This window comes from Gavia stellata, chromosome 1 (assembly GCF_030936135.1).
Source record: "Gavia stellata isolate bGavSte3 chromosome 1, bGavSte3.hap2, whole genome shotgun sequence".
NCBI lineage: Eukaryota > Metazoa > Chordata > Aves > Gaviiformes > Gaviidae > Gavia > Gavia stellata.
In genome coordinates, this window is record NC_082594.1 from 46,367,878 (window position 1) to 46,390,058 (window position 22,181).

A 22,181-nucleotide genomic window follows, 5' to 3' on the forward strand; every position below is an offset into this window, starting at 1 on the left:
CCTCTGGAGATGCCTTTTTGATGACCTTAAATGCTGATTAGGCTCCTCAATCCAATTTGGCGTCTTAGTTGAGGTGGCTTAAATTAAACAGCGAGAATCTGAGCCCGAGTTTGACGCTTGTACTGTTGTTATAGTTGGACATTGTTAGTGATAAAATGAAGTACTAATCAGTATTTGATGTAACCTACTAAAAACTGTATTTGTTACTATGAAAGATTAGATTTCCTTTGTGTTTGAGGGGCTTTTTATTTTTTGGAAGTGATGTTGCTGTAGATTGGAGGTCTAACAGATGTTTGTTATCCAGTGGTGATAGTCATTCCAAAAAACCCCAAAAAACAACAGTATCTCACTGACTTGTTTGTATTCTTTGTATTTTTCAAATAGCATCTGAACCTATTTCTTTGAAAAACTTAAAAAGACGGTCACAATTTTTTGAACAAGGTAAACCAAAGAGCTAACATTTCATGCACTTCCATGAAATTGTTCCTGCTGCACACTCTTCCTAACAAGTCTGGTGCTGGGTACTATACCTCTTCAGAATTGTTTGTTGCAGTTACAACGAAGGAACATAATTAATTTCCCTTCTTTCCCCAGGGTCATCAGGTTATTCTTACAATTCATGGGTCTACCTTTGTGGTAATGGGTCTTTGTGTGTTCTCTTGTATCTATAGCTGTTTAAATCTCTTCTATGTTGTTCATACCTTTTTTTTTTTTCTTCACTGGGTAGGAATAAGAAAGATAGCACTCTCTGTTCAGGTTTGCTACTACCTACAAAACAAGAATAACATTGAATATTCCGGCAGAGGCTTAGCACAGATCTCAGAGCTGTTGATAAAATACTTAACTCTGGATTTGAGTTTATCTTGAGTCGCAGCTCTATGCTTTCGTCTGAATTGGTGGAAAAAGGCAGCTGCTGGCTTTCCACTATGTGGTGATGTTGCAAGATCCCAAGAAGACCAATATAAATTTTGAATTGAATATTCTAGCTTTTAAAGGCAAAAAATGAGGCACTCAATTTTGGTTTTGTAGGTTGCTTTTTGGTGTTTTGCATGTCACAACTCACATACTTCCACTAATGTTGTATGCCTAATGCTGTCTTTAGACTATGTATGCCTTGCTGTTTTGCTTTAGCCTGAAAGAGTGAAATTCTGGTCCACCTGAAGTTCAGTGTGAATTTTGCCAATGATTTTAGTGGAGCCAGGACTTTGCCTTCAGTGGTGATGGCTTCTGTTTTCTCCAGAAGTGATATGTGAAGTGCCACAGCATAAATCTGTGTTTGTGGTTCTGTTTGCTTTTAAATACTTCTGCTGCATTGTATCTGCAATATGGTGGTATTTTGTTGTTGGTTGTTTTTTTGTTTTTGGTTTTTTTTTTTTTTTAAAGGCTGGCTATGAAGTTTGGGGTTTATTTTAATAAATTTTATAACAATATTGAAGTATTTCACTTGTGCTTGAGGGGGAGGAGAAGGGCATATTTCTAGAGTGTACGCTCAGTACAGTTTTGTTCATTTTAAACTTTTGACACTTTAGCTTTACAATGATATGAAAGATTCTTCTTTCTAAACCTGTACAGGCCAGAATAAGCTTGCAGGGGTGAGAGAAGAGGGGAACAAAGATAGGTGCTGCCTATGCCTCCCTTTACCATTTCCTGACGCAATTGCAAGAGATCAAGTCTATTGTCACTGTGGCTGTTGCGATCTGATAACGAAGACAAAATTGTGCATATATAGATTGGACATTAGTCTGTGACTCATTAGATGTCTTTTGTACCCTAAAGTTAACCTTTTCTCCACTTCATGTGGTCATACTTCAGAAAACTGTCGCAACTTGTTGTGTTAGTGCATTTTCTTTAAACTGAAATTTGGACAGCTAAGTAACAAGTACACTAGCAACAAACCAAAATAGTGATGATGCTTGGGAAAGGATTATACTTAAATTTGTGCTTCTCCACATTTTCTCGACTTCTAATATATTAGCTTAATACACATCTCTCTAATAATGATCCTTGGCACAAGCTAAGACCAAGCATGACAGCCTCAAATAGCATAAGGTTTGTGATGAATGGTGGCAAGCTCACCAAATTCAAGTGTGCTTTTGGAAGTAGGAAAGGAGGACAGTTGGAAAAAGCAAATACGTGGTTTTGTGGTAGAGAAGTTGCCTGGGGATGTCTCTTAATTCAAGGGCAGTAGGTGAGTAGCTGCTCTACCCTGGAGCAGCGTTCTGGTTATTGGTCATGCTAAACAGTTGGGTTTCGGAATAATAATAGGAGAGGTGTAGCAAAGAACCTCTGTATTGCCACAGTGGGAGATGCACTGCTAATTCAAGCAATTGCTGATGGCACTTGTAAGCATGTAAAGCTTTTAAACAATTGTGCACATTAGTTGAAAGCACCTAATGAATTCTGACCTCAAGTAAGTTCAGTAGGGCAAAATGCAAGCATGGCTTACTAAGGAAGCAAAAATTAGTCTGAAGCTCGGGCTTTCCACATTTACACAAATCTTGCAGTAGTGAATATGTATGGTTCTAATGATTTCTGGTTTTTGTCTTCCAAATCTCACAGGAGGCCCAGAGCCTGCAATGCCTGATGTAAGTACTATTCACAAACTACTGAACAGCTGTGTAATCCTGGTCTTTTCAAGCCCACTGCTTTCTATTGCTTTTTATACTGCTTTAAAATTGTGATCAAATCTGAGAGTACTGACTAAGATTTTCTAATGTGTAATGGAATGGTTTCTTTCTGTCCCTTTGAAAAAAAGGCTAATTTAGGGTCCTTGTCACTATAAAGTTGTAGTGTTTGTAGTGGCTGTTATTTCTCACTTTAAAAAAGTATGTTTTAAAAAGTAGAGTGTTGATTACACAGAAGATAATACTACTTCATTTCTGTGCTATATTAGCTCCCAGTCCCATCCATTAGTGCTCCTAGTCGTCGGGTTTGGGATCAAGAGGAAGAACGAAAACGACAGGAAAAATGGCAAAAGGAGCAGGACCGTTTATTGCAGGTATAATTAATCTTCATAATCATAGGCTGGCAATCCCTTGGGTGCAGCAACTGTTAGGAAGAAAAGTAACAGGTGACTCCTGCAGCTCTTCTTACTGATGGCCTAAGAGGACTCTCAGATCGGTTTGCTGGGCTGCACAGTTACACACTAGCAATTATTCAGCAAAAAGAGGACAATGCATTAGTGAGCTTCATGAAATCAAACCCAGACTGAGTATTCACGACAGCTGGAAGTGCTCAATCACAAGGCTGGTATGCTCTTACTGGCAACAGAATTTAAAGGAGAAGCAAAGACCTAAAAGGCAGTAGTCTTCACTTTCGAATATGAGTTTTATTTTTTCCCCTTAAGAAAATTGTCTCTAGAATGAGTTTTACCTTCAGTTAGCAATACTGCCTTATATTCAGCGATGAGGAGAAGGCAGCCAGTGCCATGGTTAGATGCCTGCTAGCATCCTGTCATTTAGCAATCAGCTAATCAGTTGGAATCAACTTGGTTCCGAGGACCTCTGTGAGTCAGGAAGCTGAACCTACTAACGCAAAACCACCTTGATAATCAGTTGTTAAGAGATGGAGGGAAGTGTTGCAGAGGGAAGGGGCAATGTTTGTCCTCAGGGTAGCACAAAAAACAAGCACACATCTCTGCAAAGACCTCAGCTCAATGAAGCATAAGCCCATTCAACCACATTCAACAAGGCAAATTAAATTAAAGTTAGTTACCTAAAGTCTGTTGGCGAGGAGAGGCATCAGTGGACATCATGTACTCTGCACAAGCCCTCTTAGTAAGTTTGGTGCATTCAGCAGAAAACTGTGAAGTCAAAGTACAGCTTAGGAACTCTGTTGCTTTTTGGATGTTTTATCTTTTGTCATTCCTTTTAGCTTACAAACTCTGTAAGGCAAAATCTGTGCCTTGCTAAACATATTTGTGGTCTCTGTTACAGTTTGGGTGCTCCATTTGATGCCTGAAGAGATGGCTTTAAAGAATGTAAACCTTGGCTCCCCTTTCTTCAGAGCAATTTCAGCCCTCTGCCATCATTTTTCTTTTCTTTGCTTCTCCTTTTTTAGTCCTCAAGTAGTAAATTTGGCCAGAGTAATAATGTTCTTTGTCTTCCCCATGATCCCAGTAATGAATTTTCAAATAACAGAGAAAGGAAGCAAAGTCTTTCTTTGGTTATTTCTAACATCTTAGCAGGAATACTTTTGACATAATTCAGTATTTTGCTTTTCCCAAGACCTAAGTGGTAACTGACAAAACCACCAAAACATTTATTGTGTACCTTGCGTAATGCCTTAAGACATTACATTGATTTCATACCAAATCCAGTCATAGGACAAATCTGGGAGTCCAGGAATTGGTTTTTGTTTAGATAAGCTTCCAAAAGACCAAGAGTTCTTGCTCAAATCAAATTACTGCCTCATATTTCACTTAGTGATCACTTTATATTTACCGTATTAATGTGCCCAATTCCAAGTTAAACATAATCACTCCATCTTTCAAGAAATACCTTAGATAGCTGATTTTTGTTCAAATGGCAACTAAACTGTAAGATGGACGATATAACAGATGTGAGGTCAGTTGTTGTGAGACTTAGCATGTAATAAGCCTGGATTCTCTGAAATCAATTGCAGAACTCCTTTGGATTGTATTTGAGCCAGGATTTCATTCACTCGTGGCAGACCTAATGCCCTAGTGTAGCTCAAGCATGATTTTACCGAACTGGTCTGTTAAAAAACACATTAAATACCAGTAGTACATTTTAATGAAAATAAAAAATACCATGTTTCTTATTTGCGTGTTTAACTTCAATTTAACCTATCAGGAGAAATACCAACGGGAACAAGAAAAACTGAGGGAAGAATGGCTACGAGCTAAGCAAGAAGCAGAAAAAGAGAGCTCCAAGTATTTTGATGAGGTAGGCTATGAATATGGCTTCACCTTTGACTGTTCAGTTTCATGATGACTTTTCTCCCCTAATAGTAGATGCATACAAGCAGGCAAATAATTTATTTTGCTGTGTTGTTTATCTTCTCATTTTGGAAAATAAATTGTTGTTTATGACTTGGTAGAAAGAGGTTGCAAAAATGGGAAGGAAAGAGTAAGTGGGATGTTTTGAGACCTGTTGAATTTGACTTTTTTCCTTATGGATTGGTTAGGTAACAAAGACCAGAAATATGTTGGCAAAAAGTTACAGCATGTATTAATTATTGTGACCAGAATGAAATGGACATCTTTGCTGTGTATTTACCTCCTGATGCTACTTGTTGGAATTCTGGTTCAATACTTCATCATCAGGCATGTTCGTAAGTGCCTGGCTTGTTACTGGCAACCAGTTCATCCTCTGATAAATTTACATATCGAATCAACTTCAGATTTGCTATCACATGTTTCAAAATATTGAATGCATGTAGTTTCTGTAGATGCTGACTTCTGTGGCTGTTGCTTATGGGAAGATGAACAGGTTTTATTCTGAGTGTGGGAGGTGTCTGAGATATCTCTTGTCTCTTGCTATGCAAGTGCTGCTTCAGGCATCCTAGCTAGATCAGTTGTGTTTATCCAAATAAGTAGACTGTAATTTAAGTCTTAGGACTTGAATAAGAAAGCTCTTTGAGCTGTTAGAGGACTTTGCTGTACAAGGACGTAAACAATTTCATATTTTTTTATCGTCAGAAGTTTGGATGGACCATTCCTTAACTGACAAACAGTATTTGTTCTCTGCAATTAAAACATATTTGACCACTGAAAGACCTTTTTTCATGTCTGAGAGAAGAGTCATAGGGTGGTAGGTCTGAGGTTTGACTTCCAAATGGTAGGAGAATGGAGGAGGATGGGGGTTTCCTCCACGTGATGATTCACGCGAAATTCATTGGTCTGGTGTACACGTGCGGTGTATATCTTAGAGTATACGCTCTTAGGTAGGTCTGGGGTTTCTATGTCAAAACAGTAGGGAGAAATGCTGGGTATCATGGAAGAGTTTGTTTTCCATGGCAATTTAAGGGGGGATGGGATGGCTTGAAATGTAAGTGATACTTTAGAAAGCAGAATGCTTCACATAGTTGTGACCACACTGCCCATGGTGCTCGCTAAGGCTGCCATGTGGAATGAAGCTCTTGCGTTAGGAGAATGTGCTAGCAAGCACTCAAAAAATGAAACCAAAGTACACCCTGGGTCCTGCATCGAAAGTGTTCGGGATGCTTTTTACCCAGTCTTCCCTCAAAGAATAAATGAACTTCTCTGAGTGAGCAACCTGTTTAAAAAACAGCTCCGTTGCCTAAAACCATGATTTTTTTTTTTTTCTTTTTTTTCCACCTTTTGCTGCAGGAGCAGACTGTTCTAACCTTAAACATAACGTCTGTCCCTGCACGGGCTCCATCTGTATCCAGCTGGAGAGCAAGCCCTGAAGCGAATACTCCTGAGGAGCCAGAAGGAGATGGAGAAAGCGAGCTGGCAGCACGCTTACTGGCCGAGGAAGAAGAAAGGAGGAGGCTTCAGGAGGAACAGAGGATCCAGGAAGAAGCAGCCCTGCGTTTTGACCAAGAAAGGGAATTCCAAGAACTGGAGCTTGAGAGACAACGTAAAGAGAGGGAACAGCAATATGCTGAGGAGCAGAAGCGGCGGGCAGAGATGGAGGAGCAGAGGCGGCAGGCTGAAAGGCAGAGGGAGTTGTCAGCGGAGACTCTTCAGTACCAAAGGTGTGTGCTTGTGATGGGATGGACACTCTCTTCCTTCTGCATTAAAAATTCAAATACATTTCTAAAGGGAGCACGTATGTCCTGAATATGTAAGTGTATTCATGTAAGACTCATACTGTAGGTTAATCAATCAGTCAGTGCAAGATACCACAGGATAGCCTTTCTTTCTAAAGGTAGAAGAATCAGGCATAAGACAAGGTCTTTCCCCATGAATCAAGTGCTCTATTAACCCACTTCAGCTCATTTTTTAAATAGGAAGTGTAAATTCCGTAATTGCAGCCAAATCAAAGATGACCTGAAGCACTTTAGTATGAAGATTCTGTAAGAACCCTGCATAAGCTTGTAAACTGAGAGCCAGTGGCTCAACATACAGTGCTTTCAGAAGAAATACCAAGTTAACTCTTTTCCAACAAACGTGTGACTGATTTTCCAGACTCCTCTCTCATTTTAGTTCGACAGTGCAACAATAAAGTTTAATTGCCCTACTGGGTTAATTTGCCGATGAGGGGTATCATGGTATATGAGTGAACAGATACTGGCTTAGATATCATAGCCTGTTAGAAGTACCCACTATGGATATATTTATTCTAGAGTATGAAAAAGTTTCTTCCACTCCCTTCTTCAGCAGCTTGTTTTTTAAAAAAACTAGAACAAAAAAGCAAAACAAAAAAAACCCCAAACCCAACTATTAGTTTACAAGTGCATGTTCTTGCCCAGAAGTTTTCAGACTACTATTTCAGGCATCATGGGAGATTAATGTCTGAAACAGATTAAAACAGTAACTTTTCCTTGTTTCTTGTGCATTTAACTTACTGCCTTGTGTATGACTAGCTTTGCTGTTTCTCTTGAGTATTCTCCCTTTTTCTTATATAAGTAATGAGATGACTGAGGATAGCGTGTGGTATCAAGTTAAGTCCTAGGGGAAGAAAATATGATTATAAAGTTGCATATTTTTGCAGGGGAGATGGTGAGACCTGGAGTTACTTTAGCTCATTGTAAATAACTGCTGCTTGAGATCCCTGCTGAGCAAAGCAGTGGCACAGTTGTTACAATGGCTAAACAGGTTGTTCTTGGCAGCTGAGCCGGGGTATCTCTACAGTTTTAGCTTGCCCCAACTGCAAGATAATAGGACTTTGTGTGGTAACTTATTAAGCTGCTGCAATATCTGCATATCTAAGTCACAGAATGACAGGGGTTAGAAGGGACCTCTGGAGATCATCTAGTCCAACCCCGCCGCCAGGCCAGAGCAGGTTCACCCAGAGCAGATTGCACAGGAATGCGTCCAGGCCAGTTTTGAATATCTCCAGAGAAGGAGACTCCACAACCTCTCCGGGCACCTTGTTCCAGTGCTCTGCCACCCTCAAAGGAAAGAAGTTCCTCCTCATGTTTAGATGGAACTTCCTATGGCCAAGTTTGTGCCCGTTACCTCTCGTCCTGTCACTGGGCACCACTGAAAAAAGACTGGCCCCATCCTCCTGGCACCCACCCCTTAATTATTTAGAAGCATTAATAAGATCCCCCCTCAGTCCTCTCTTCTCCTGACTAAAAAGACCCAAGTCCCTCAGCCCTTCCTCATAAGAGAGATGTTGCAGTCTCCTAATCATCCTCGTAGCCCTTTGCTGTACCCTCTCCAGCAGCTCCCTGTCCTTCTTGAACTGGGGAGCCCAGAACTGGACACAGTACTCCAGATGTGGCCTCAGTAGGGCAGAGCAGAGGGGGAGGATAACCTCCCTCGACCTGCTAGCCACACTCTTCCTGATGCACCCCAGGATGCCATTGGCCTTCTTGGCCCCAAGGGCACATGGCTGGCTCATGGCCGTCCTGTTGTCCACCAGGACTCCCAGGTCCCTTTCCACAGAGCTGCTCTCCAGCAGGTCAGCCCCTAACCTGTGCTGATGCATGGGGTTATTCCACCCCAGGTGCCGTACCCTACACTTGCCTTTGTTGAATTTCATAAGGTTCCTCTCTGCCCAACTCTCCAGCCTGTCCAGGTCACACTGAATGGCAGTACAGCCTTCCAGTGCATCCGCCACTCCTCCCAGTTTTGTGTCATCAGCAAACTTGCTGAGAGCACAGTCTATCCCTTCATCCAGGTCATTGATGAATACATTGAACAGGACTGGAGGCAGTACTGAGCCCTGGGGAACACCACTTGTTACAGATAGTCCTTGATACATGCTTTAGTCTCAGGGGATTTCATTGCTTCTGGGGTTGCTGCCAAAGGATGTGTTTTGCTAAACAAGTATGGCTTTGCTTAATAGTAGAGGAACAAGTTCAGTGAAACTGGGATTTAAAATATCTAGTGTTAAATGTTTGCTTTACAATGATATCCAAAGCTACAACTTGAAATCTGAAATGTTATAGAAGAAGCCGTGAAGGCAAGATACTTGCTACGAAGAGCACTGAGGTTGGGGACAGGCAGCTGGAAGAGCTTTGTGGAAGTTAGTGAGTGCTTCTGTATAGGTTACCAACTGCATCTACACAGTTTGCTAGAATATACATGTAACTTTTGGAGAACTGCTGTGCTTGGACAAAGCTTACCTCTTGGCTTTGAAACTGATGAGATAATCACTGTCATATACTGACACTTGTAATTTTTGCAGTATCTTAAGAAGTCTCTGGGGTTTTTTTCTCATGTATTTTCATGTTTCTAACTAAAGCATCTGAACTTTCTCATTTTTCTCTATGTGTACTTACTCTTTGTTCAATTTCTAGAAAATGTTTTTTTGTTTCGTGAGTATTTTCTATGTCTGTATTTTGCTTCTAGACATTATGAGCGTTATGAAGTATCTAAAACAGTAGAGGATCGAGCTGGCCATCCTCTCATTGACAGGTAATAAGAAATTGAGTCGATAGGTAGGTTGAAATATCTTCAGTGATAAGTATTAACCATTTTGGCATGCTCAAGTTTGCATTCCTTGTCACTTACAAAAATGTAATTTCAGGCAGCTTTTCCGACAACCTTTCTTTTTCTGCCTTCTTTTGTTAGGTGCATTTCTGACATAAAATTAAACCTCCTTAGAGTATCAACTGTTTGGGGTTTTTTCCTTTTTTTCCCTTAAGGATCTGTTTTGAATATTTTTAGTAGGAAATATTTATGTCTATGTATGTCTTTTTCTGTACATGAACATAATGTATCTTTTTTTAATAGTCATTATGAGCATTATGAAGTTTCTAAAACCATTGAGGAGCAACCTGGCCAGTCATTTGCTGATAGGTATGTGTCATACTGAATCTCAGCGTAGACTGTAACATCACCATTTCTGTGTCAGGCTTTGAAACTTCCAATATACTTTAGCCATGGAGCTAAGTGTATATTTTGTATTGCTGCTGTGTTTTGCAGTTTTTATGGCATGTTTTCATATTGAGAAAACAAGCAGCCAAACTTTTGGCAAATAATATGCTGTGCTGTAAACAACAGTTAGTCAGTCAGTAGGATTTTACTGGGAGAAGTAGAACTGTAAGGAAGCAAATATGTGGGTGGTACTAGACTTATCTGGCTGGAAAACAATTTCAGATAATATTGTGGTTGTGTCATAACATGCTATACAAACTAAGGTGCAGTCATCCCAATCAGGATTGTGCAACTTGAGAGAGAGTAAACAGGGAGGGAAGTGAGAGGCAGCAGCAGTGTGTTTATCAGGAAGATGGTAGATGTGCCACTTGTTAAGTTACACTGTCTTACCTTGGCTATTTTCTATTTTGTTTTGCGTAGTGGTTTGTTTGGGGGTTTTATTGTTGTTTTTTTGGGTTTGCTTTGTTTTTATTTCAATAGAATATATTAGCCACTGTGGATTTGGGCTCTTTGTATGGATAGCTTTTTCTTCTCCCTTTTAATAACTGGACTATGGTTAAAGAATGCTGAAGTAACCTAAATCCAGAACATTTGTATCAAGCCTTTGTCTTAGGTGGCATCCCACAGTAGTTCTGAAAGATCACCTCTGCTGCGTATTTAATCAGTTCTTATAGTTGGAGTGAGCATACCTTTTTTTTATATTGAGAGGAACCCCAAAACTTACAGGCTTTTTTCCATTTGTCTTCCTGTATATTGAATGATATTTATTGGCTAAAAACACATTAAAAAATTACAGATATAATCAGTGTATAATAAATTTCCTGAGAATAACCTACATGCAGTGTTTGAGGAGGTGTTTTGCTTATGGTCTAGTAATGGTGCTGTAGTATGATTTAAGTTTCCCATGAAGTCAAATCATTTATAAACTTGCTTTGAAAGTTATCACTTCTTTGACTGTCTGACTGTAGTCTTCACAAAGCTTCCACAAGGAAGGATTTTGGTTTTTACATGCTTTTGTTGAAGCAAATACAACGATTAGTCCCTTATACCTGAAGCACTGCGAACTGTCAGTACACAATTTTAGCTTCTAATTGGCGATTACCTATTGACATCTAAATATTGACATCTTTTTCCCCCTAATAGCCTGTTGGTCTTTGTTTGGGTATTTTTGCCTCTTGTTTTAAGTACAGCATAAGTTGTTGATGGGAGGGATGGTGAAAAAACAGGCTGTGTATCTGTGGTCTGCAATGATAAGATCTTTGTCCATGACGAGGTCACCTAGTTGAGATAGAGAAATGAATGTTTTCTGTATCCTTAGAAATAAGTCCAAGTCGACTTCAGAACTGAATGAATTCAACACAATCAGAAATGGTAAGTGCTGTTTAATTTCCATTATTTTTAAATTTTTTTTTTTTTAAAAAAAAGGTATATTGGACATAGTCATCCTAAGAAAATTAATTGTCAAAGTGCTTTTTGATAGCTGCATTGTAATTCAAATTCATGCCATGCCACAATTTAATGAAGTTTTAACAGCAAGAGGAAATTTATACAGTCAACATATAAGCCTAAGACAAATATGATTAACTGCTCTCTTGAAGACCATAGTAGTGATTACAAATGGATATTAGATGCCTACATTTTAGATGACTGATATTTATATGAGATTAAACCACTTGTATATCATTGAAGATGTATGTGCTCTTGATATGTTCACTCTGACAATAAAAAAAGCTGCACATACCAAGATGCTAATGTATTTAATACAACTGTTTGCTGAAGTTTTCTGTTAGTGTAGGAGTAACACAGCTAGAAGTCAGCTCTCGATACTGTTACGGTGGCTTCTTTCCTGGACTCCAGTTCCTTGCTGCCTTTCTTGAGTTGTCCTTCAGTTACGTTACTGCGTTTTTAGAGGAATGTGTGTAAAGCAAACAAACCAACCAGATTTATAAATATGTTACAGTAGAAAATGCCTGAAAGCTATTCCTGTGTCTAAAACATGGTTAACAAAAAGTAATCACAAGCAATCATAGAAAAGTAAATGGTGTATTAGAGGATATATTGCAGATTGACAACGTTGCTTTCACACATTAAAGCTTAGTCATTGAAACTAATGAGCGAGTAAACTTCCACAATATTTTGTTATGGTAATCTATAGCAATAAAACCAAGAGCAAATCTGTATTCAGAGCAGTGTTTAAAGGGATTGAAATTTCAGTTGAATGACATATTGCTGAGTAATTTTCTTAATTAGTTTTACTGTAAAGAATAGTTACTGGATCTAGGAAAAAAAATAATTGTTGGTTGCCTTCTGACATGTCAACACATATTGGAGAAAGATGGCTTGTTTGTTTCCCCTTCCAAAATTTCCAAGGCCATCTATACCATAAATCTCATTTTAACTGACTAGCTAACACAACGTCCAAATAACAGAGAAACTCTCTATAAGATTTCCCTCTCCCCACCCCTCACATACATATATATTTGTATAAAGCAAGATAGGGCAATGTGTTTAGTGCCTTGAATAAGGAAAGAATTCTTGAAAACAGGGACAGCTTACAGAAAAAAAGAATATAAACTCTTAAAGGGAAAGAAGGTATCCCACCATTCAACTATATATTCTGTACATGCTTCAGTTTGTATTGGAGGAGGAGTCCAAATTGTGGCATTAAAAGAGATCACGCCCTTTTAAAAATACATGTATGTGTGTGTCTGTATGTATACAAAAATATTTATGCATGTACACTCAGGAAGTGAAGCAAATTTCCTACTTGTATTTAAGTTAAACATCATGTAAAATGCCGCATTAATGGAAACACGAATAAAGAAATTGTAATAATAATGATATATTGCCAAGTTTGATACTGCTCACCCGGCTGTAAAAAGGAACTGGAGAAACTTGTGAATGCGGTGATGAACGACTACTTTTGTGCCTTAAGGTGTCTAGCTGAAGTTTGTGCATGTCATCTGAACAGGTACCCAGAGCAAGTATTCAGAGAGGTCCTGGAACGTGGGTGAGTCGCAGAAAAAGTCTCAGAAGGAGCACAACCTGTCTGCAGCAGAGCTGGAGAGACAGCAAATCCTTCAGGAAATGAGAAAGAAAACATCTCTACACACGGACAGCAGCTGGATTAGGCAGCGCAGTTCCAGTATACATAAGGAGCCCATTAGTCTGTATAGCAATAGTATGAGGAGGTAGGAATCACATTAAAAACTAACTTTGTATCTCATCAAATATTTTTGTTTGGTTATTCTAAACTTCAGCTTGTATTACAGAGCCCAGAAACAGGTCAAGTCTGTGAAATGCTGTAAGGTAAACTGCATAGCAGCACAGATAAAAGAAAGTAGCTGTATTACAGCTGGGATTAAATTTTTTTTCAAGTAAAGAATGTGGATGTGACCTGTAAATAACTCAGCTGCTTATTTCTTGGTTGCTATACCAGCAATGCATATCAATAGTGTGCCTTGTCATTGACAGATGTACTTAAGAATTTCAGCATGACAATTTATTGTGGAAATTAATTATTATGGCTAAGGAGTATATCTTTTTTTACATAGAAATATGTCAGAAAGTCTGGAGTTTTTCTTGCCTTAAGTAATGTATGAATGTTGGATTTGTCACTTAGGAAACAGACGAGTTATCAGTCAGGAGAGTGTTTGGCTGTTGGGCCAACACCTTGTACCTAGACGATGCTATCCAGTCTGGGTGGATTGTTATTTTTGATCTGGTATCCCTTGGAGAAAATGAAAACAAACCTGGTATCTGAGGTCCGTTGCTGTACAGCGGATTTTGATATGGTTCACCCTGATAAGGCTGCAATGAAGAGTGTTTTGCCTTTACTCTGTAGTGATTAAGTGCCAGCTCTCTTTTGCCTCACCTGTTTTTTCCCATGAGACTAGGACTGGACACAAAGGATAATTTGCTCTTCAAACATTTTAAATCAGTATGTGAAGAATATTGCTCAGGGTGCTCAGACAAGCATATTCATGCTAGGAAATCTTAAAAATGCTAAGATAATGGTTTTCGTTTTAAAAAAATCAGAATATGGTTCTTCTGCTCCAGCCATACTGTCATTTACATTTGTATGTCTACCTGTGTTACAGAGGGGAGTCTTTGGACAATCTTGATTCCTCAAGAACGAGCTCATGGAGGCACCACTCATGGCTGAACCAGTCTGCCTCCTCTTCATCTCTATCCTCTAGTCAAGATTTCAGTCGCCCGGTGTCCACTTCAAACCGAGCCTACATGTGCACTCCTTCCTCCAGCAAAGCACCTCCTGCGGCCACCTCTGCGAGAGCCCCCACCATGTCCCAGGCACCCCCCCGGGCTCAGTCTCCCCTCTCTGCTTCCCAGCCAGGGTCCCAGACACGCAGCAGGTAAGTAGGTGCCCTTCTGGGAAGGGCTGCACTAAAGAGCAGACTCTGTAGATATGGTGGTCTACAGCAGTGTCCTTGCCCATAACATTGATTAACAAGTTTGAAAAGTACCTGGAGTTTTCTGGCTGGATGGGATGGTGTAAATACGGCTGGTATTACCTCCCTGCTCCAGTCATTCAGAAAATTCCCCACGTTTGTCAACACTGCTTGACATCGGTTAAAAAACCAAAGAAACTGGAATAATAAATCTCTAGTCTCTGAGCTGTATGTTGGTTACCAAAATGATTAGTAAAAGCCTACTCCAGATGGCATTTCTGACATTTATTTTCTTAGGTTTGTTTTAACAAAAGATTCCTGAAACTCACGCTTTATGGCCCTTGTCTTGGTCTCTCCTCCCCCCTTCCTGGCATGTGGTCAATATCATCTCAAGGAGCACTCAAGAATGCTCATAACCCGTGACCCTGGAGAATTACAGAGTAGGATGTTGGTTTTAATCTAAGAGGAGAAAGCAAGAATTGCAACGTGTTTTGAAACAAAAGTGGAATTCATTTGTGGTAGGGTAGATAACTCTGCTGTTTTATATAGTTGAAACATTTTAAAAATACTTTGGGATAAGACTATAGAGAATCATCCCACACAATTACCTGTATTACATATAACAACAGTGTAAACACCGCTTCACTAGCTCTTATGCTCTCAGACACCTTGTGATAAATTGACCAATTTTTTTTTTTTTTAAAGCTAGGCTCCTACATTCTTTATAACATAAGAAAATTACCTTCTTAACCATGTTTGCTTATCTTGTTCTTATTTCCATTTGCTAACATCTTGGTAGATCTGTGGAAACTGACCTCTGTATGGCTAATGTTCAAAGAGTTAACATAATATTATATGTCCAGGACTAGCCCTCTGTTACCTAACAAGGTGCAGATGGTGGGACTTGGCAGGGGTGCCTGCTAAAACTTAGCCTTCAGGGATAATTCCCTGCAAGTAAGAAATAAGGCAGGAGCACAAAACCTGTGTTCTTACTCTCCAAACTTAACTTATGTTTATTTGTAGGAGGTATTTTATACAATGAAATAATCTCCCAAGAATGTGACAGAATTTCTTCATTTGTTCCTGTGTCACTTTGATCTAAATTACAACATTTCAGCTTTCCCTAGCTTTCAGATCTACTGTAAATAATATTAATTTTCAGTTTATTTTCCCCAAGCAGCCTAATAGTCCACTTCTTAGCAGTATGTTTTAATTTTTAATCTCAAAAAGTCTTTGATAACTCTTCTCTGTCTTTTAAACCTTTTCAAGCTGGTTTTAAGGATTTTCATTCTGTATCTAGGTCAGTCAGTGGGAAGAAAATCTGTTCATACTGTAATAACGTTCTGGGCAAAGGAGCAGCCATGATCATTGAGTCTCTTGGTCTTTGTTATCATTTACATTGCTTTAAGGTGAGAGCTGGGAGTCACATCGTGAAGGAACAGGAACTAATCAGGAGCACGCATGGCTACGCAGTGTTATGCTCACAGGGGCTCTACTAATCACCTGCTTTGCCTTCTACTCTCGACAGCGTGGTGCATGCATATTTCCATGAGGCAGTCCTGTCTGCAGGCATTTAGCACTCACCTCTAGGACTGTTTCTTAAATGCCAGAGCTGAGGAGTAGGACTCTGACCAGTAAAATGGACATGTTAACTGTGAGATCAAAGTTCTTCCTTCTTCGAATAGACAGCAAAAAATCAGAAGGTGCTGAGCCACCTCTCCCAGAGAAATTAGGTCCTTAAAAGAAAGATCTCAGCCTGGACCCTGGCAATTGAGTCGTTTAAGATGATCCATCACTTCTAAGCTAATCCTAGTGGACAGTGTTCACATGGTGTTTTGCAGGCAAAGGCATGTTGTCAGTGTTCAAACTTGGCAGTATAAAAGCACCAAACCAGGAGCTGTGTTTAGTGCAAACCAGCCCAGGTCAGAAGCTAGGTATATTAGCTCATGCTCAGCACCGAGACATAGTTACGTGATTTCCAGTCAACTTGGCATACACAGAACTGAAAGAATAAATGCCTCCCTGCAAAAGATGTAAAAGCACTCCTAGTTCCCCTGCCCTAGGACCAGAAGAGGAATTAGACTGATTTGGAGGTGCCGTTGGACTCTGCTTCTTCTATGGCTTTAATAAAAAGACTTCTGTGTCTGGTTCAGAACAGAACCCTCTGTTGCCCTCTGTGCCCAGCTCAAAGGCATCACCTTGAGTCAATCCCTCTAATCTCTTACTAGTCCTGCCTGCCTGAGCAGGAGGGACTGGAGTAATCCACGGGGGCTGGTCGTCATTCCCTTTCTGCAGAACATGTATTCTGGGTGAGGAGTCCATTTGTAGCTCCTAACCTACATAAGAAAATACCAAATTTCTGTTTTTCAATTTCTGAAGATTAAGGAGCTGTTGAAGACACTGCCATCCAAAAGATTCATTACTCATTTAAGCAGGCAAACTGTCCTTCTGTAGTCAGCCGAGTACTTTGCTTCGTAAATTCAGTAAGGAGAGTGTTACGCTTTGGGTTACAGTCCTTCCAGAGGTGGTTCATACTGAGAGCAAAGTTGTGTTCAGCCACCCCAGTTAAATAGTTTAATGTTAGCATGAAAGCTATCAAGCCCTTTATTTGTGTGTTTATTCAAGAAAAATGAAATTGGTCCCTTCTCTCCAAATAAGAACTTGTTTCTGTGATGCAAACCCAGGAAATTAGGGGTGCCTGAGTATTTGCTGCTTTGAGTGCCAAAGGGTAGAGGGCACCAGCAGCGTATAGTGCCACGTGGAAATCTGCAAGTAGCACACCCGGGTGTTCTGATGGTTGGACCTGATGATCTTACAGGTCTTTTCCAACCTTAATGATTCTGTGATTCTGTGCCAAAGCTGCTGTTGCCGTCTAGAGAACAAATTTTTTCCATGTCGAGCCAGTTTTAGTTTTCAGAGAAACTGAAGTTCAAATTAGATTTAATGAACTGATCTCTAAAAATCGTCTGTGCCACGTTTGCTTAGTTGGTGTATCTCTGCTATTCGTTGTCCAGTCGTCGCCTTACAATACTTTCTCAGGGTTCGTTGCATTTTGATCTACTAATTGTTATACATTTGCTTCTAGTGATTGTGGGTTTATGGCTCAAGCTTTGTTGAGTTTAATGCAAGCTGCTTTTGAACAGCATTCTTGTTTCTTAATATTTTGTAAGGAGTTGCTAAATATTCATCTATCATACAGTGTGTTGCCTGTGGATGCGACCTTGGGGGATCCCGCTCTGGAGCTGAAGTTAGGATCCGAAACAACAAACTCTTCTGCAACGACTGCTATATCAGATTTAAAAGTAAGGCAATCTGACTGCAGTGTGCGTGACCGTAGTTCTTCTTTGTACTGTAAAACCTCAAGTGTTTGCACAGCTGAGCCACTCGATAGCTTTCACGTTTATCTTTAAGTTGGTTTACTAGTGAATAAGTTCAGCAAGGTTTGATTGCCGGTTTCTGTCTTTTGTAGGGTAATCATTCCTAACTTTTAACTTGCTGGTAGCTGATTTTGCCACCTTGTTATTAAGCAGCTTCAAGCAGACAATGCAATATAGTCATCCTGCTTTCTTCATAGATCTGAGAAAGTAGTTTGAAGGAGTTGTCAGTTGCTGAACAGACTTGTCTTGGTAACAGAGAAGTCTTTTTGAAAAATTGTCTACATTTTTAAAAAAAGTAATATGAATATGTATTTAATTCAATCCTAACGCATACCTGGAAAGCTATTAGTTTATCCTGCGCAGGTGGCACAAATGCTGGTTTCTTTTTGCGATGCTATTATTATTTGAATTATAGGTCTGTGATTGGTTATTCATTTAGGTACAAGTTCAGGAGGAATTGATTTACTTACAGATCTTAATTAAAAGGTGCAGTATAATTTTTTTCCTTTATTATGGTTTGCAGAATTCTGATTTACTGGAGCATGATGTTAAGGCTTTGAATAATGGTGTTGAGCTGTTTTTTCTGCTGTCATAGATGATGGTAGACAACCTCCTAATTTTGACAAGTCTCGGGAGTTTTATATGGCTCTATTTTAACGTAGCAAATATGGAATTCTCTAGAATGATAAAATTCAGCTAAGGGAATGCATTTCTGAATTACTTCCTGGGAAACATGTCTGCATTTCTTCATGAGTCTGGCATATTTTTCTCATGGTGGACCGGAAGGCAGTGAAGGGAACAGGATACTCATGCTACAACACTTGAGCAGGACTTGGGCATCTGCTGGCTGAGCAGCCTAGCGCAGAAAAACAGAAGCTCTGCATCTGATGCTGTTGCTGTTTTCAGGCTCTTTTTGGCTTCCAGGAAGAGGAAAAGTAGCCTGCACCACAGAAATGGTTGTGTGGTGCCTGAGCTAAAACCAGAAAACCCCTTTCCTTGGTGCTAACATTGCATTCACAGAGGCTAATGTTACGTGCAAGGATGTCACTGTGATCAGTGGAAGGAGGATGAGAATCAGCCCTTCTGCTGGAGGTGATCCAGAGCACTGGGTCATACCTCTCTGAGTTAATGTTTGGAGAATTTATCTCCTTGTTGGTGGTGAGATTACACCGAAGTGACCGTGTTCCTATTTGAAGCAACCACATGTGTAGGAGATTCAATCTGGAGCCCACTCATGTTATTTTATCTTTATCTTTTCTTTTGGGGGCAAAATTTCTGGATGAGTTGGATAAGTTTGGTACTGTAAAAAAAAAATGAATCTTTTTTTTTATTATTCCCTGCCAAGACAGTATTCAGGAGTTTGGTGATGGAAGTAACCAAAAATTTTATCATGGATAAATTGTTGTTTAGTCCTTCTTTGACATTACAGCCCATAAAGTCACAGTAGTGCCTTTCAGAAGCAGAGTTGATCTGTGAGAAACGGTTCTATTCCCTTCCCTTCATACTGCATCTACTTGGGCCAGTAGGCACCTCAAAACATAATTATATGAGATACAAGTAAATCAGAAATTGTAAGAACTTGTAGGTACAGAATAAAGTATTTAAATTAGTGATTAGTAATTGAAATCAGCTATTTGAACAATACAAAAACCAGCTATGCGATTACTGCAATGAAAATGTACTGACAGCACAGCACTGGTCTGTAATGCAGATTACTTTGTTTGCAATTGGCATTTGACATCAGTCTGGCTAATTATTCATTAGTTTGGAACGTGAACATATTGTCTAAAAGGTTTGATAAACTGTAGGTTTATTAATACTGTGTAATTTTTATGTTAATTTTGTGGTTTAAGCTTGGAACATTGTAGTGAAACGCCAGCGTATTGGCAGATGCCCACAAATATATGTAGAGAGAGGATAAAAAAAGTTCTTTTTTAATATAGTTATTTAGCAAATTTAAGTTTGATTATTGAAGGGTAAATTTAGAAAAACTGTCACTCTGTCACTATGCTAATACTAAAAATAATTCTTAAAAACTTGTTAAGGTGCATGTTCTGTGGAATATTACTTGGCCTGAAATACTTGCAGTGCTATAATTGGATTAAACTCAAATTTGTATTGTTCATTAAATTTGGATTGCTAGATTCAGAATGTATACTTTAGTTTGTGTTACCATTTTCTATAGGTTTTGGAAATACCATTATCTGACTATTTTTAACTTGGAAATTTTAATTTTTGTCACTGGCATTCTTCGGTAGCTAGACTTTAATTACAATTTCTTCTGTCTCTCTCTAACAGCTGGACAACCAACCTCCATGTGAAGCAAATGAATATATGAAACCACTGTTGCAGATAAAAGAAGAGGTGATTGCTGCTGATGTAGATCTATAAATATATATATTGTGTTTATGTGTGTTTTTTCTAAGAGTAACTCCTGCTTGTCTAGTCTTCATAGCAATGCATTGTATTCTTCATATAACTATTTTTATTTATAAGAAAGTAATTGCAGTAAGGAAATACCTGGGGAAAATGCTTTCACTTTTTCAGCTTCAAGTACTGAGAGCACAAGGGATAATAAGTATATTTTCAGTAATAACTTCAAAATATTTTTGAGGCTTATAATCAACTAGTTGACTTTCCAGTGGTATATGAAGAGGGTATTTTGTTTCTAAGCTCTTGAAATGAGCATTAGAGAAATAGCTAATATAAATACATATTTGCAATTGCTGTCTTTATTTTTGACATATACTGAAAGTGAATTCTCTAGGTTAATATGAAGCTGCATTTAAATGCACACAAATGTGTTCGCTTTCCATATGCAGGTTTCTAAAATCATGTGCTTTTTTTGAAACTTAAATACAAAGAATAATCTGTTTGCTCAGTGGTGTTGGCATAATATTCTGTGGAATCAATTTAAGGGGAAGAGTTCTCTTTTCCCATTTGGAAAATGTAACTATCACTTTTTCGTCCACAAACTGAGTGGAGTATGGTTGTTGAATTACAGTCTATTTGTAAATAAAATTTCTGATGTTGCATTTACTAGAAGTTGGGTTTTTTTTTCCCCCCTTTTTATCCAGCTAAATGTGTCTAAGTGATTTGCTGTAATATAAAATTGTTTGAATTTCATCTTGGGAAAGTATTTTTATGAAAGGATTAAGATGTCCACCTAAATATGTGCAAGAACAATAGTTCTTGCTTTTCTCTTTTCCTTTACCGTAGATGTCAAATTTTGTATATAGTTCTCCCATCAAGCTCCTCATGCTCTTTCCCTTCAGCATTTAATACAAGTGGCGAGACTGATTCTTTGTCCTGTACGCTCATCCCTGGAGGTGGAAGTTCCCCAAAACTTCTCTGCTGTGGCTGGAAGTGAGGTGCTGAAAATACTTTGGGTTAAGTTCTGCACCTTCTGAAAACGCAGCTGCAATGTGCACTATGTCTTTTTCAGCGGTGACTCCCAAATTGCTTTGGTCGGTGGCTTCCCCAAATCATTTTGTGCCCAGATATGTACCCTTCTGTGTCCACGTTCTTGGAAGCAGCGAAGAAAACATGGGATGTGTATCAGAGGAATTTGGGGGAGCATTTTGTGGATGAAAACGAGGAAGAGGACAGCTGGGAGGTGTAGGAGGGCAGTGGGTCTCTGAGTTTGAGCCTGTACGTGGCACCATGAGGAGTCGCAGTGAGGGTGCCAAAGCAGCTTAGGGTGCTTCTTCCTCTCAGGGGGTCTCAGAGATGGATAGGAGAGCTAGCAGACTGGGGAGACAGATAGTGGCTGCAATAGCTCGGGGGAGCAAGGGAAGCTCATGCTGTTTTGGTGTAGTGGGAGAACTTCAGTTGTGTGGGCTTCCTGTAACTTCTGCTTGTAACTCTGCCTGTCTCCTGTTTTGCTTCGGTTTATTGATCTTACCCCTGAACAGATGGGTTCTGCCTTGCGCCAAGGAACTCCCTGCTAATACATGCTGAATTACATCTGCCAAACATAATTTTCAAATTTTGCTTTAAAAAAACCAACCGAAAACTGAAGTGCCTCATCAACCCGAAGTTGCTAAGCTCCTTGTTCAGCCACCTTTGTGACTTGGCCTTGGCTTTTGGTATTCAGTTAAAGTGTCTCCTATGACGTGGACTGGTAAAAATATTTCATTTGGTTTCCACTGTTCTGGTAAGTAATGACACGGTAGACCGCAGGTGAGAACTCTGGGGTATGAAGACCCTAGTCCTCAAATACAGACTGTGGAGGAATATTCACACTGCCTGCTCACACAGCTCTCTGGGAGCCTGGGGTCCTCTCTGCTGCATGTGGAAGAAGATTGTTTCCCTGAGAGCTATTCAGATTAGATGCTGTGCAGATCTGGCTGTCGGTTAAGGCACACACCTAACAGAGATGGTGTGGATGCCCCTCTACACTGCCTAGTGTTCAGC

General features: G+C 39.5%; 1 protein-coding gene across 3 annotated transcripts in view; it reads left to right on the top strand.

The window, feature by feature from the left end:
- The window catches only part of LMO7 (LIM domain 7), a 91,888-nt gene extending 71,770 nt beyond the window's left edge, over window positions 1-20,118 (top strand). For 2 of the 3 annotated variants that reach the window (XM_059819817.1, XM_059819812.1), the window contains 13 exons: window positions 595-636; window positions 2,560-2,585; window positions 2,894-2,998; window positions 4,815-4,907; window positions 6,314-6,684; window positions 9,452-9,517; window positions 9,836-9,901; window positions 11,298-11,350; window positions 12,951-13,170; window positions 14,080-14,352; window positions 15,689-15,797; window positions 17,588-17,690; window positions 20,064-20,118. In XM_059819817.1, the coding sequence (XP_059675800.1) occupies window positions 595-636; window positions 2,560-2,585; window positions 2,894-2,998; window positions 4,815-4,907; window positions 6,314-6,684; window positions 9,452-9,517; window positions 9,836-9,901; window positions 11,298-11,350; window positions 12,951-13,170; window positions 14,080-14,352; window positions 15,689-15,797; window positions 17,588-17,690; window positions 20,064-20,086 (1,550 nt within the window). In that variant the 3' untranslated portion in view covers window positions 20,087-20,118. Of the gene's footprint in view, window positions 1-594; window positions 637-2,559; window positions 2,586-2,893; window positions 2,999-4,814; window positions 4,908-6,313; window positions 6,685-9,451; window positions 9,518-9,835; window positions 9,902-11,297; window positions 11,355-12,950; window positions 13,171-14,079; window positions 14,353-15,688; window positions 15,798-17,587; window positions 17,691-20,063 lie in introns of all 3 variants that reach the window. The other variant, XM_059819823.1, reaches the window with a different exon arrangement.
- Window positions 20,119-22,181: the final 2,063 nt, after the last annotated feature.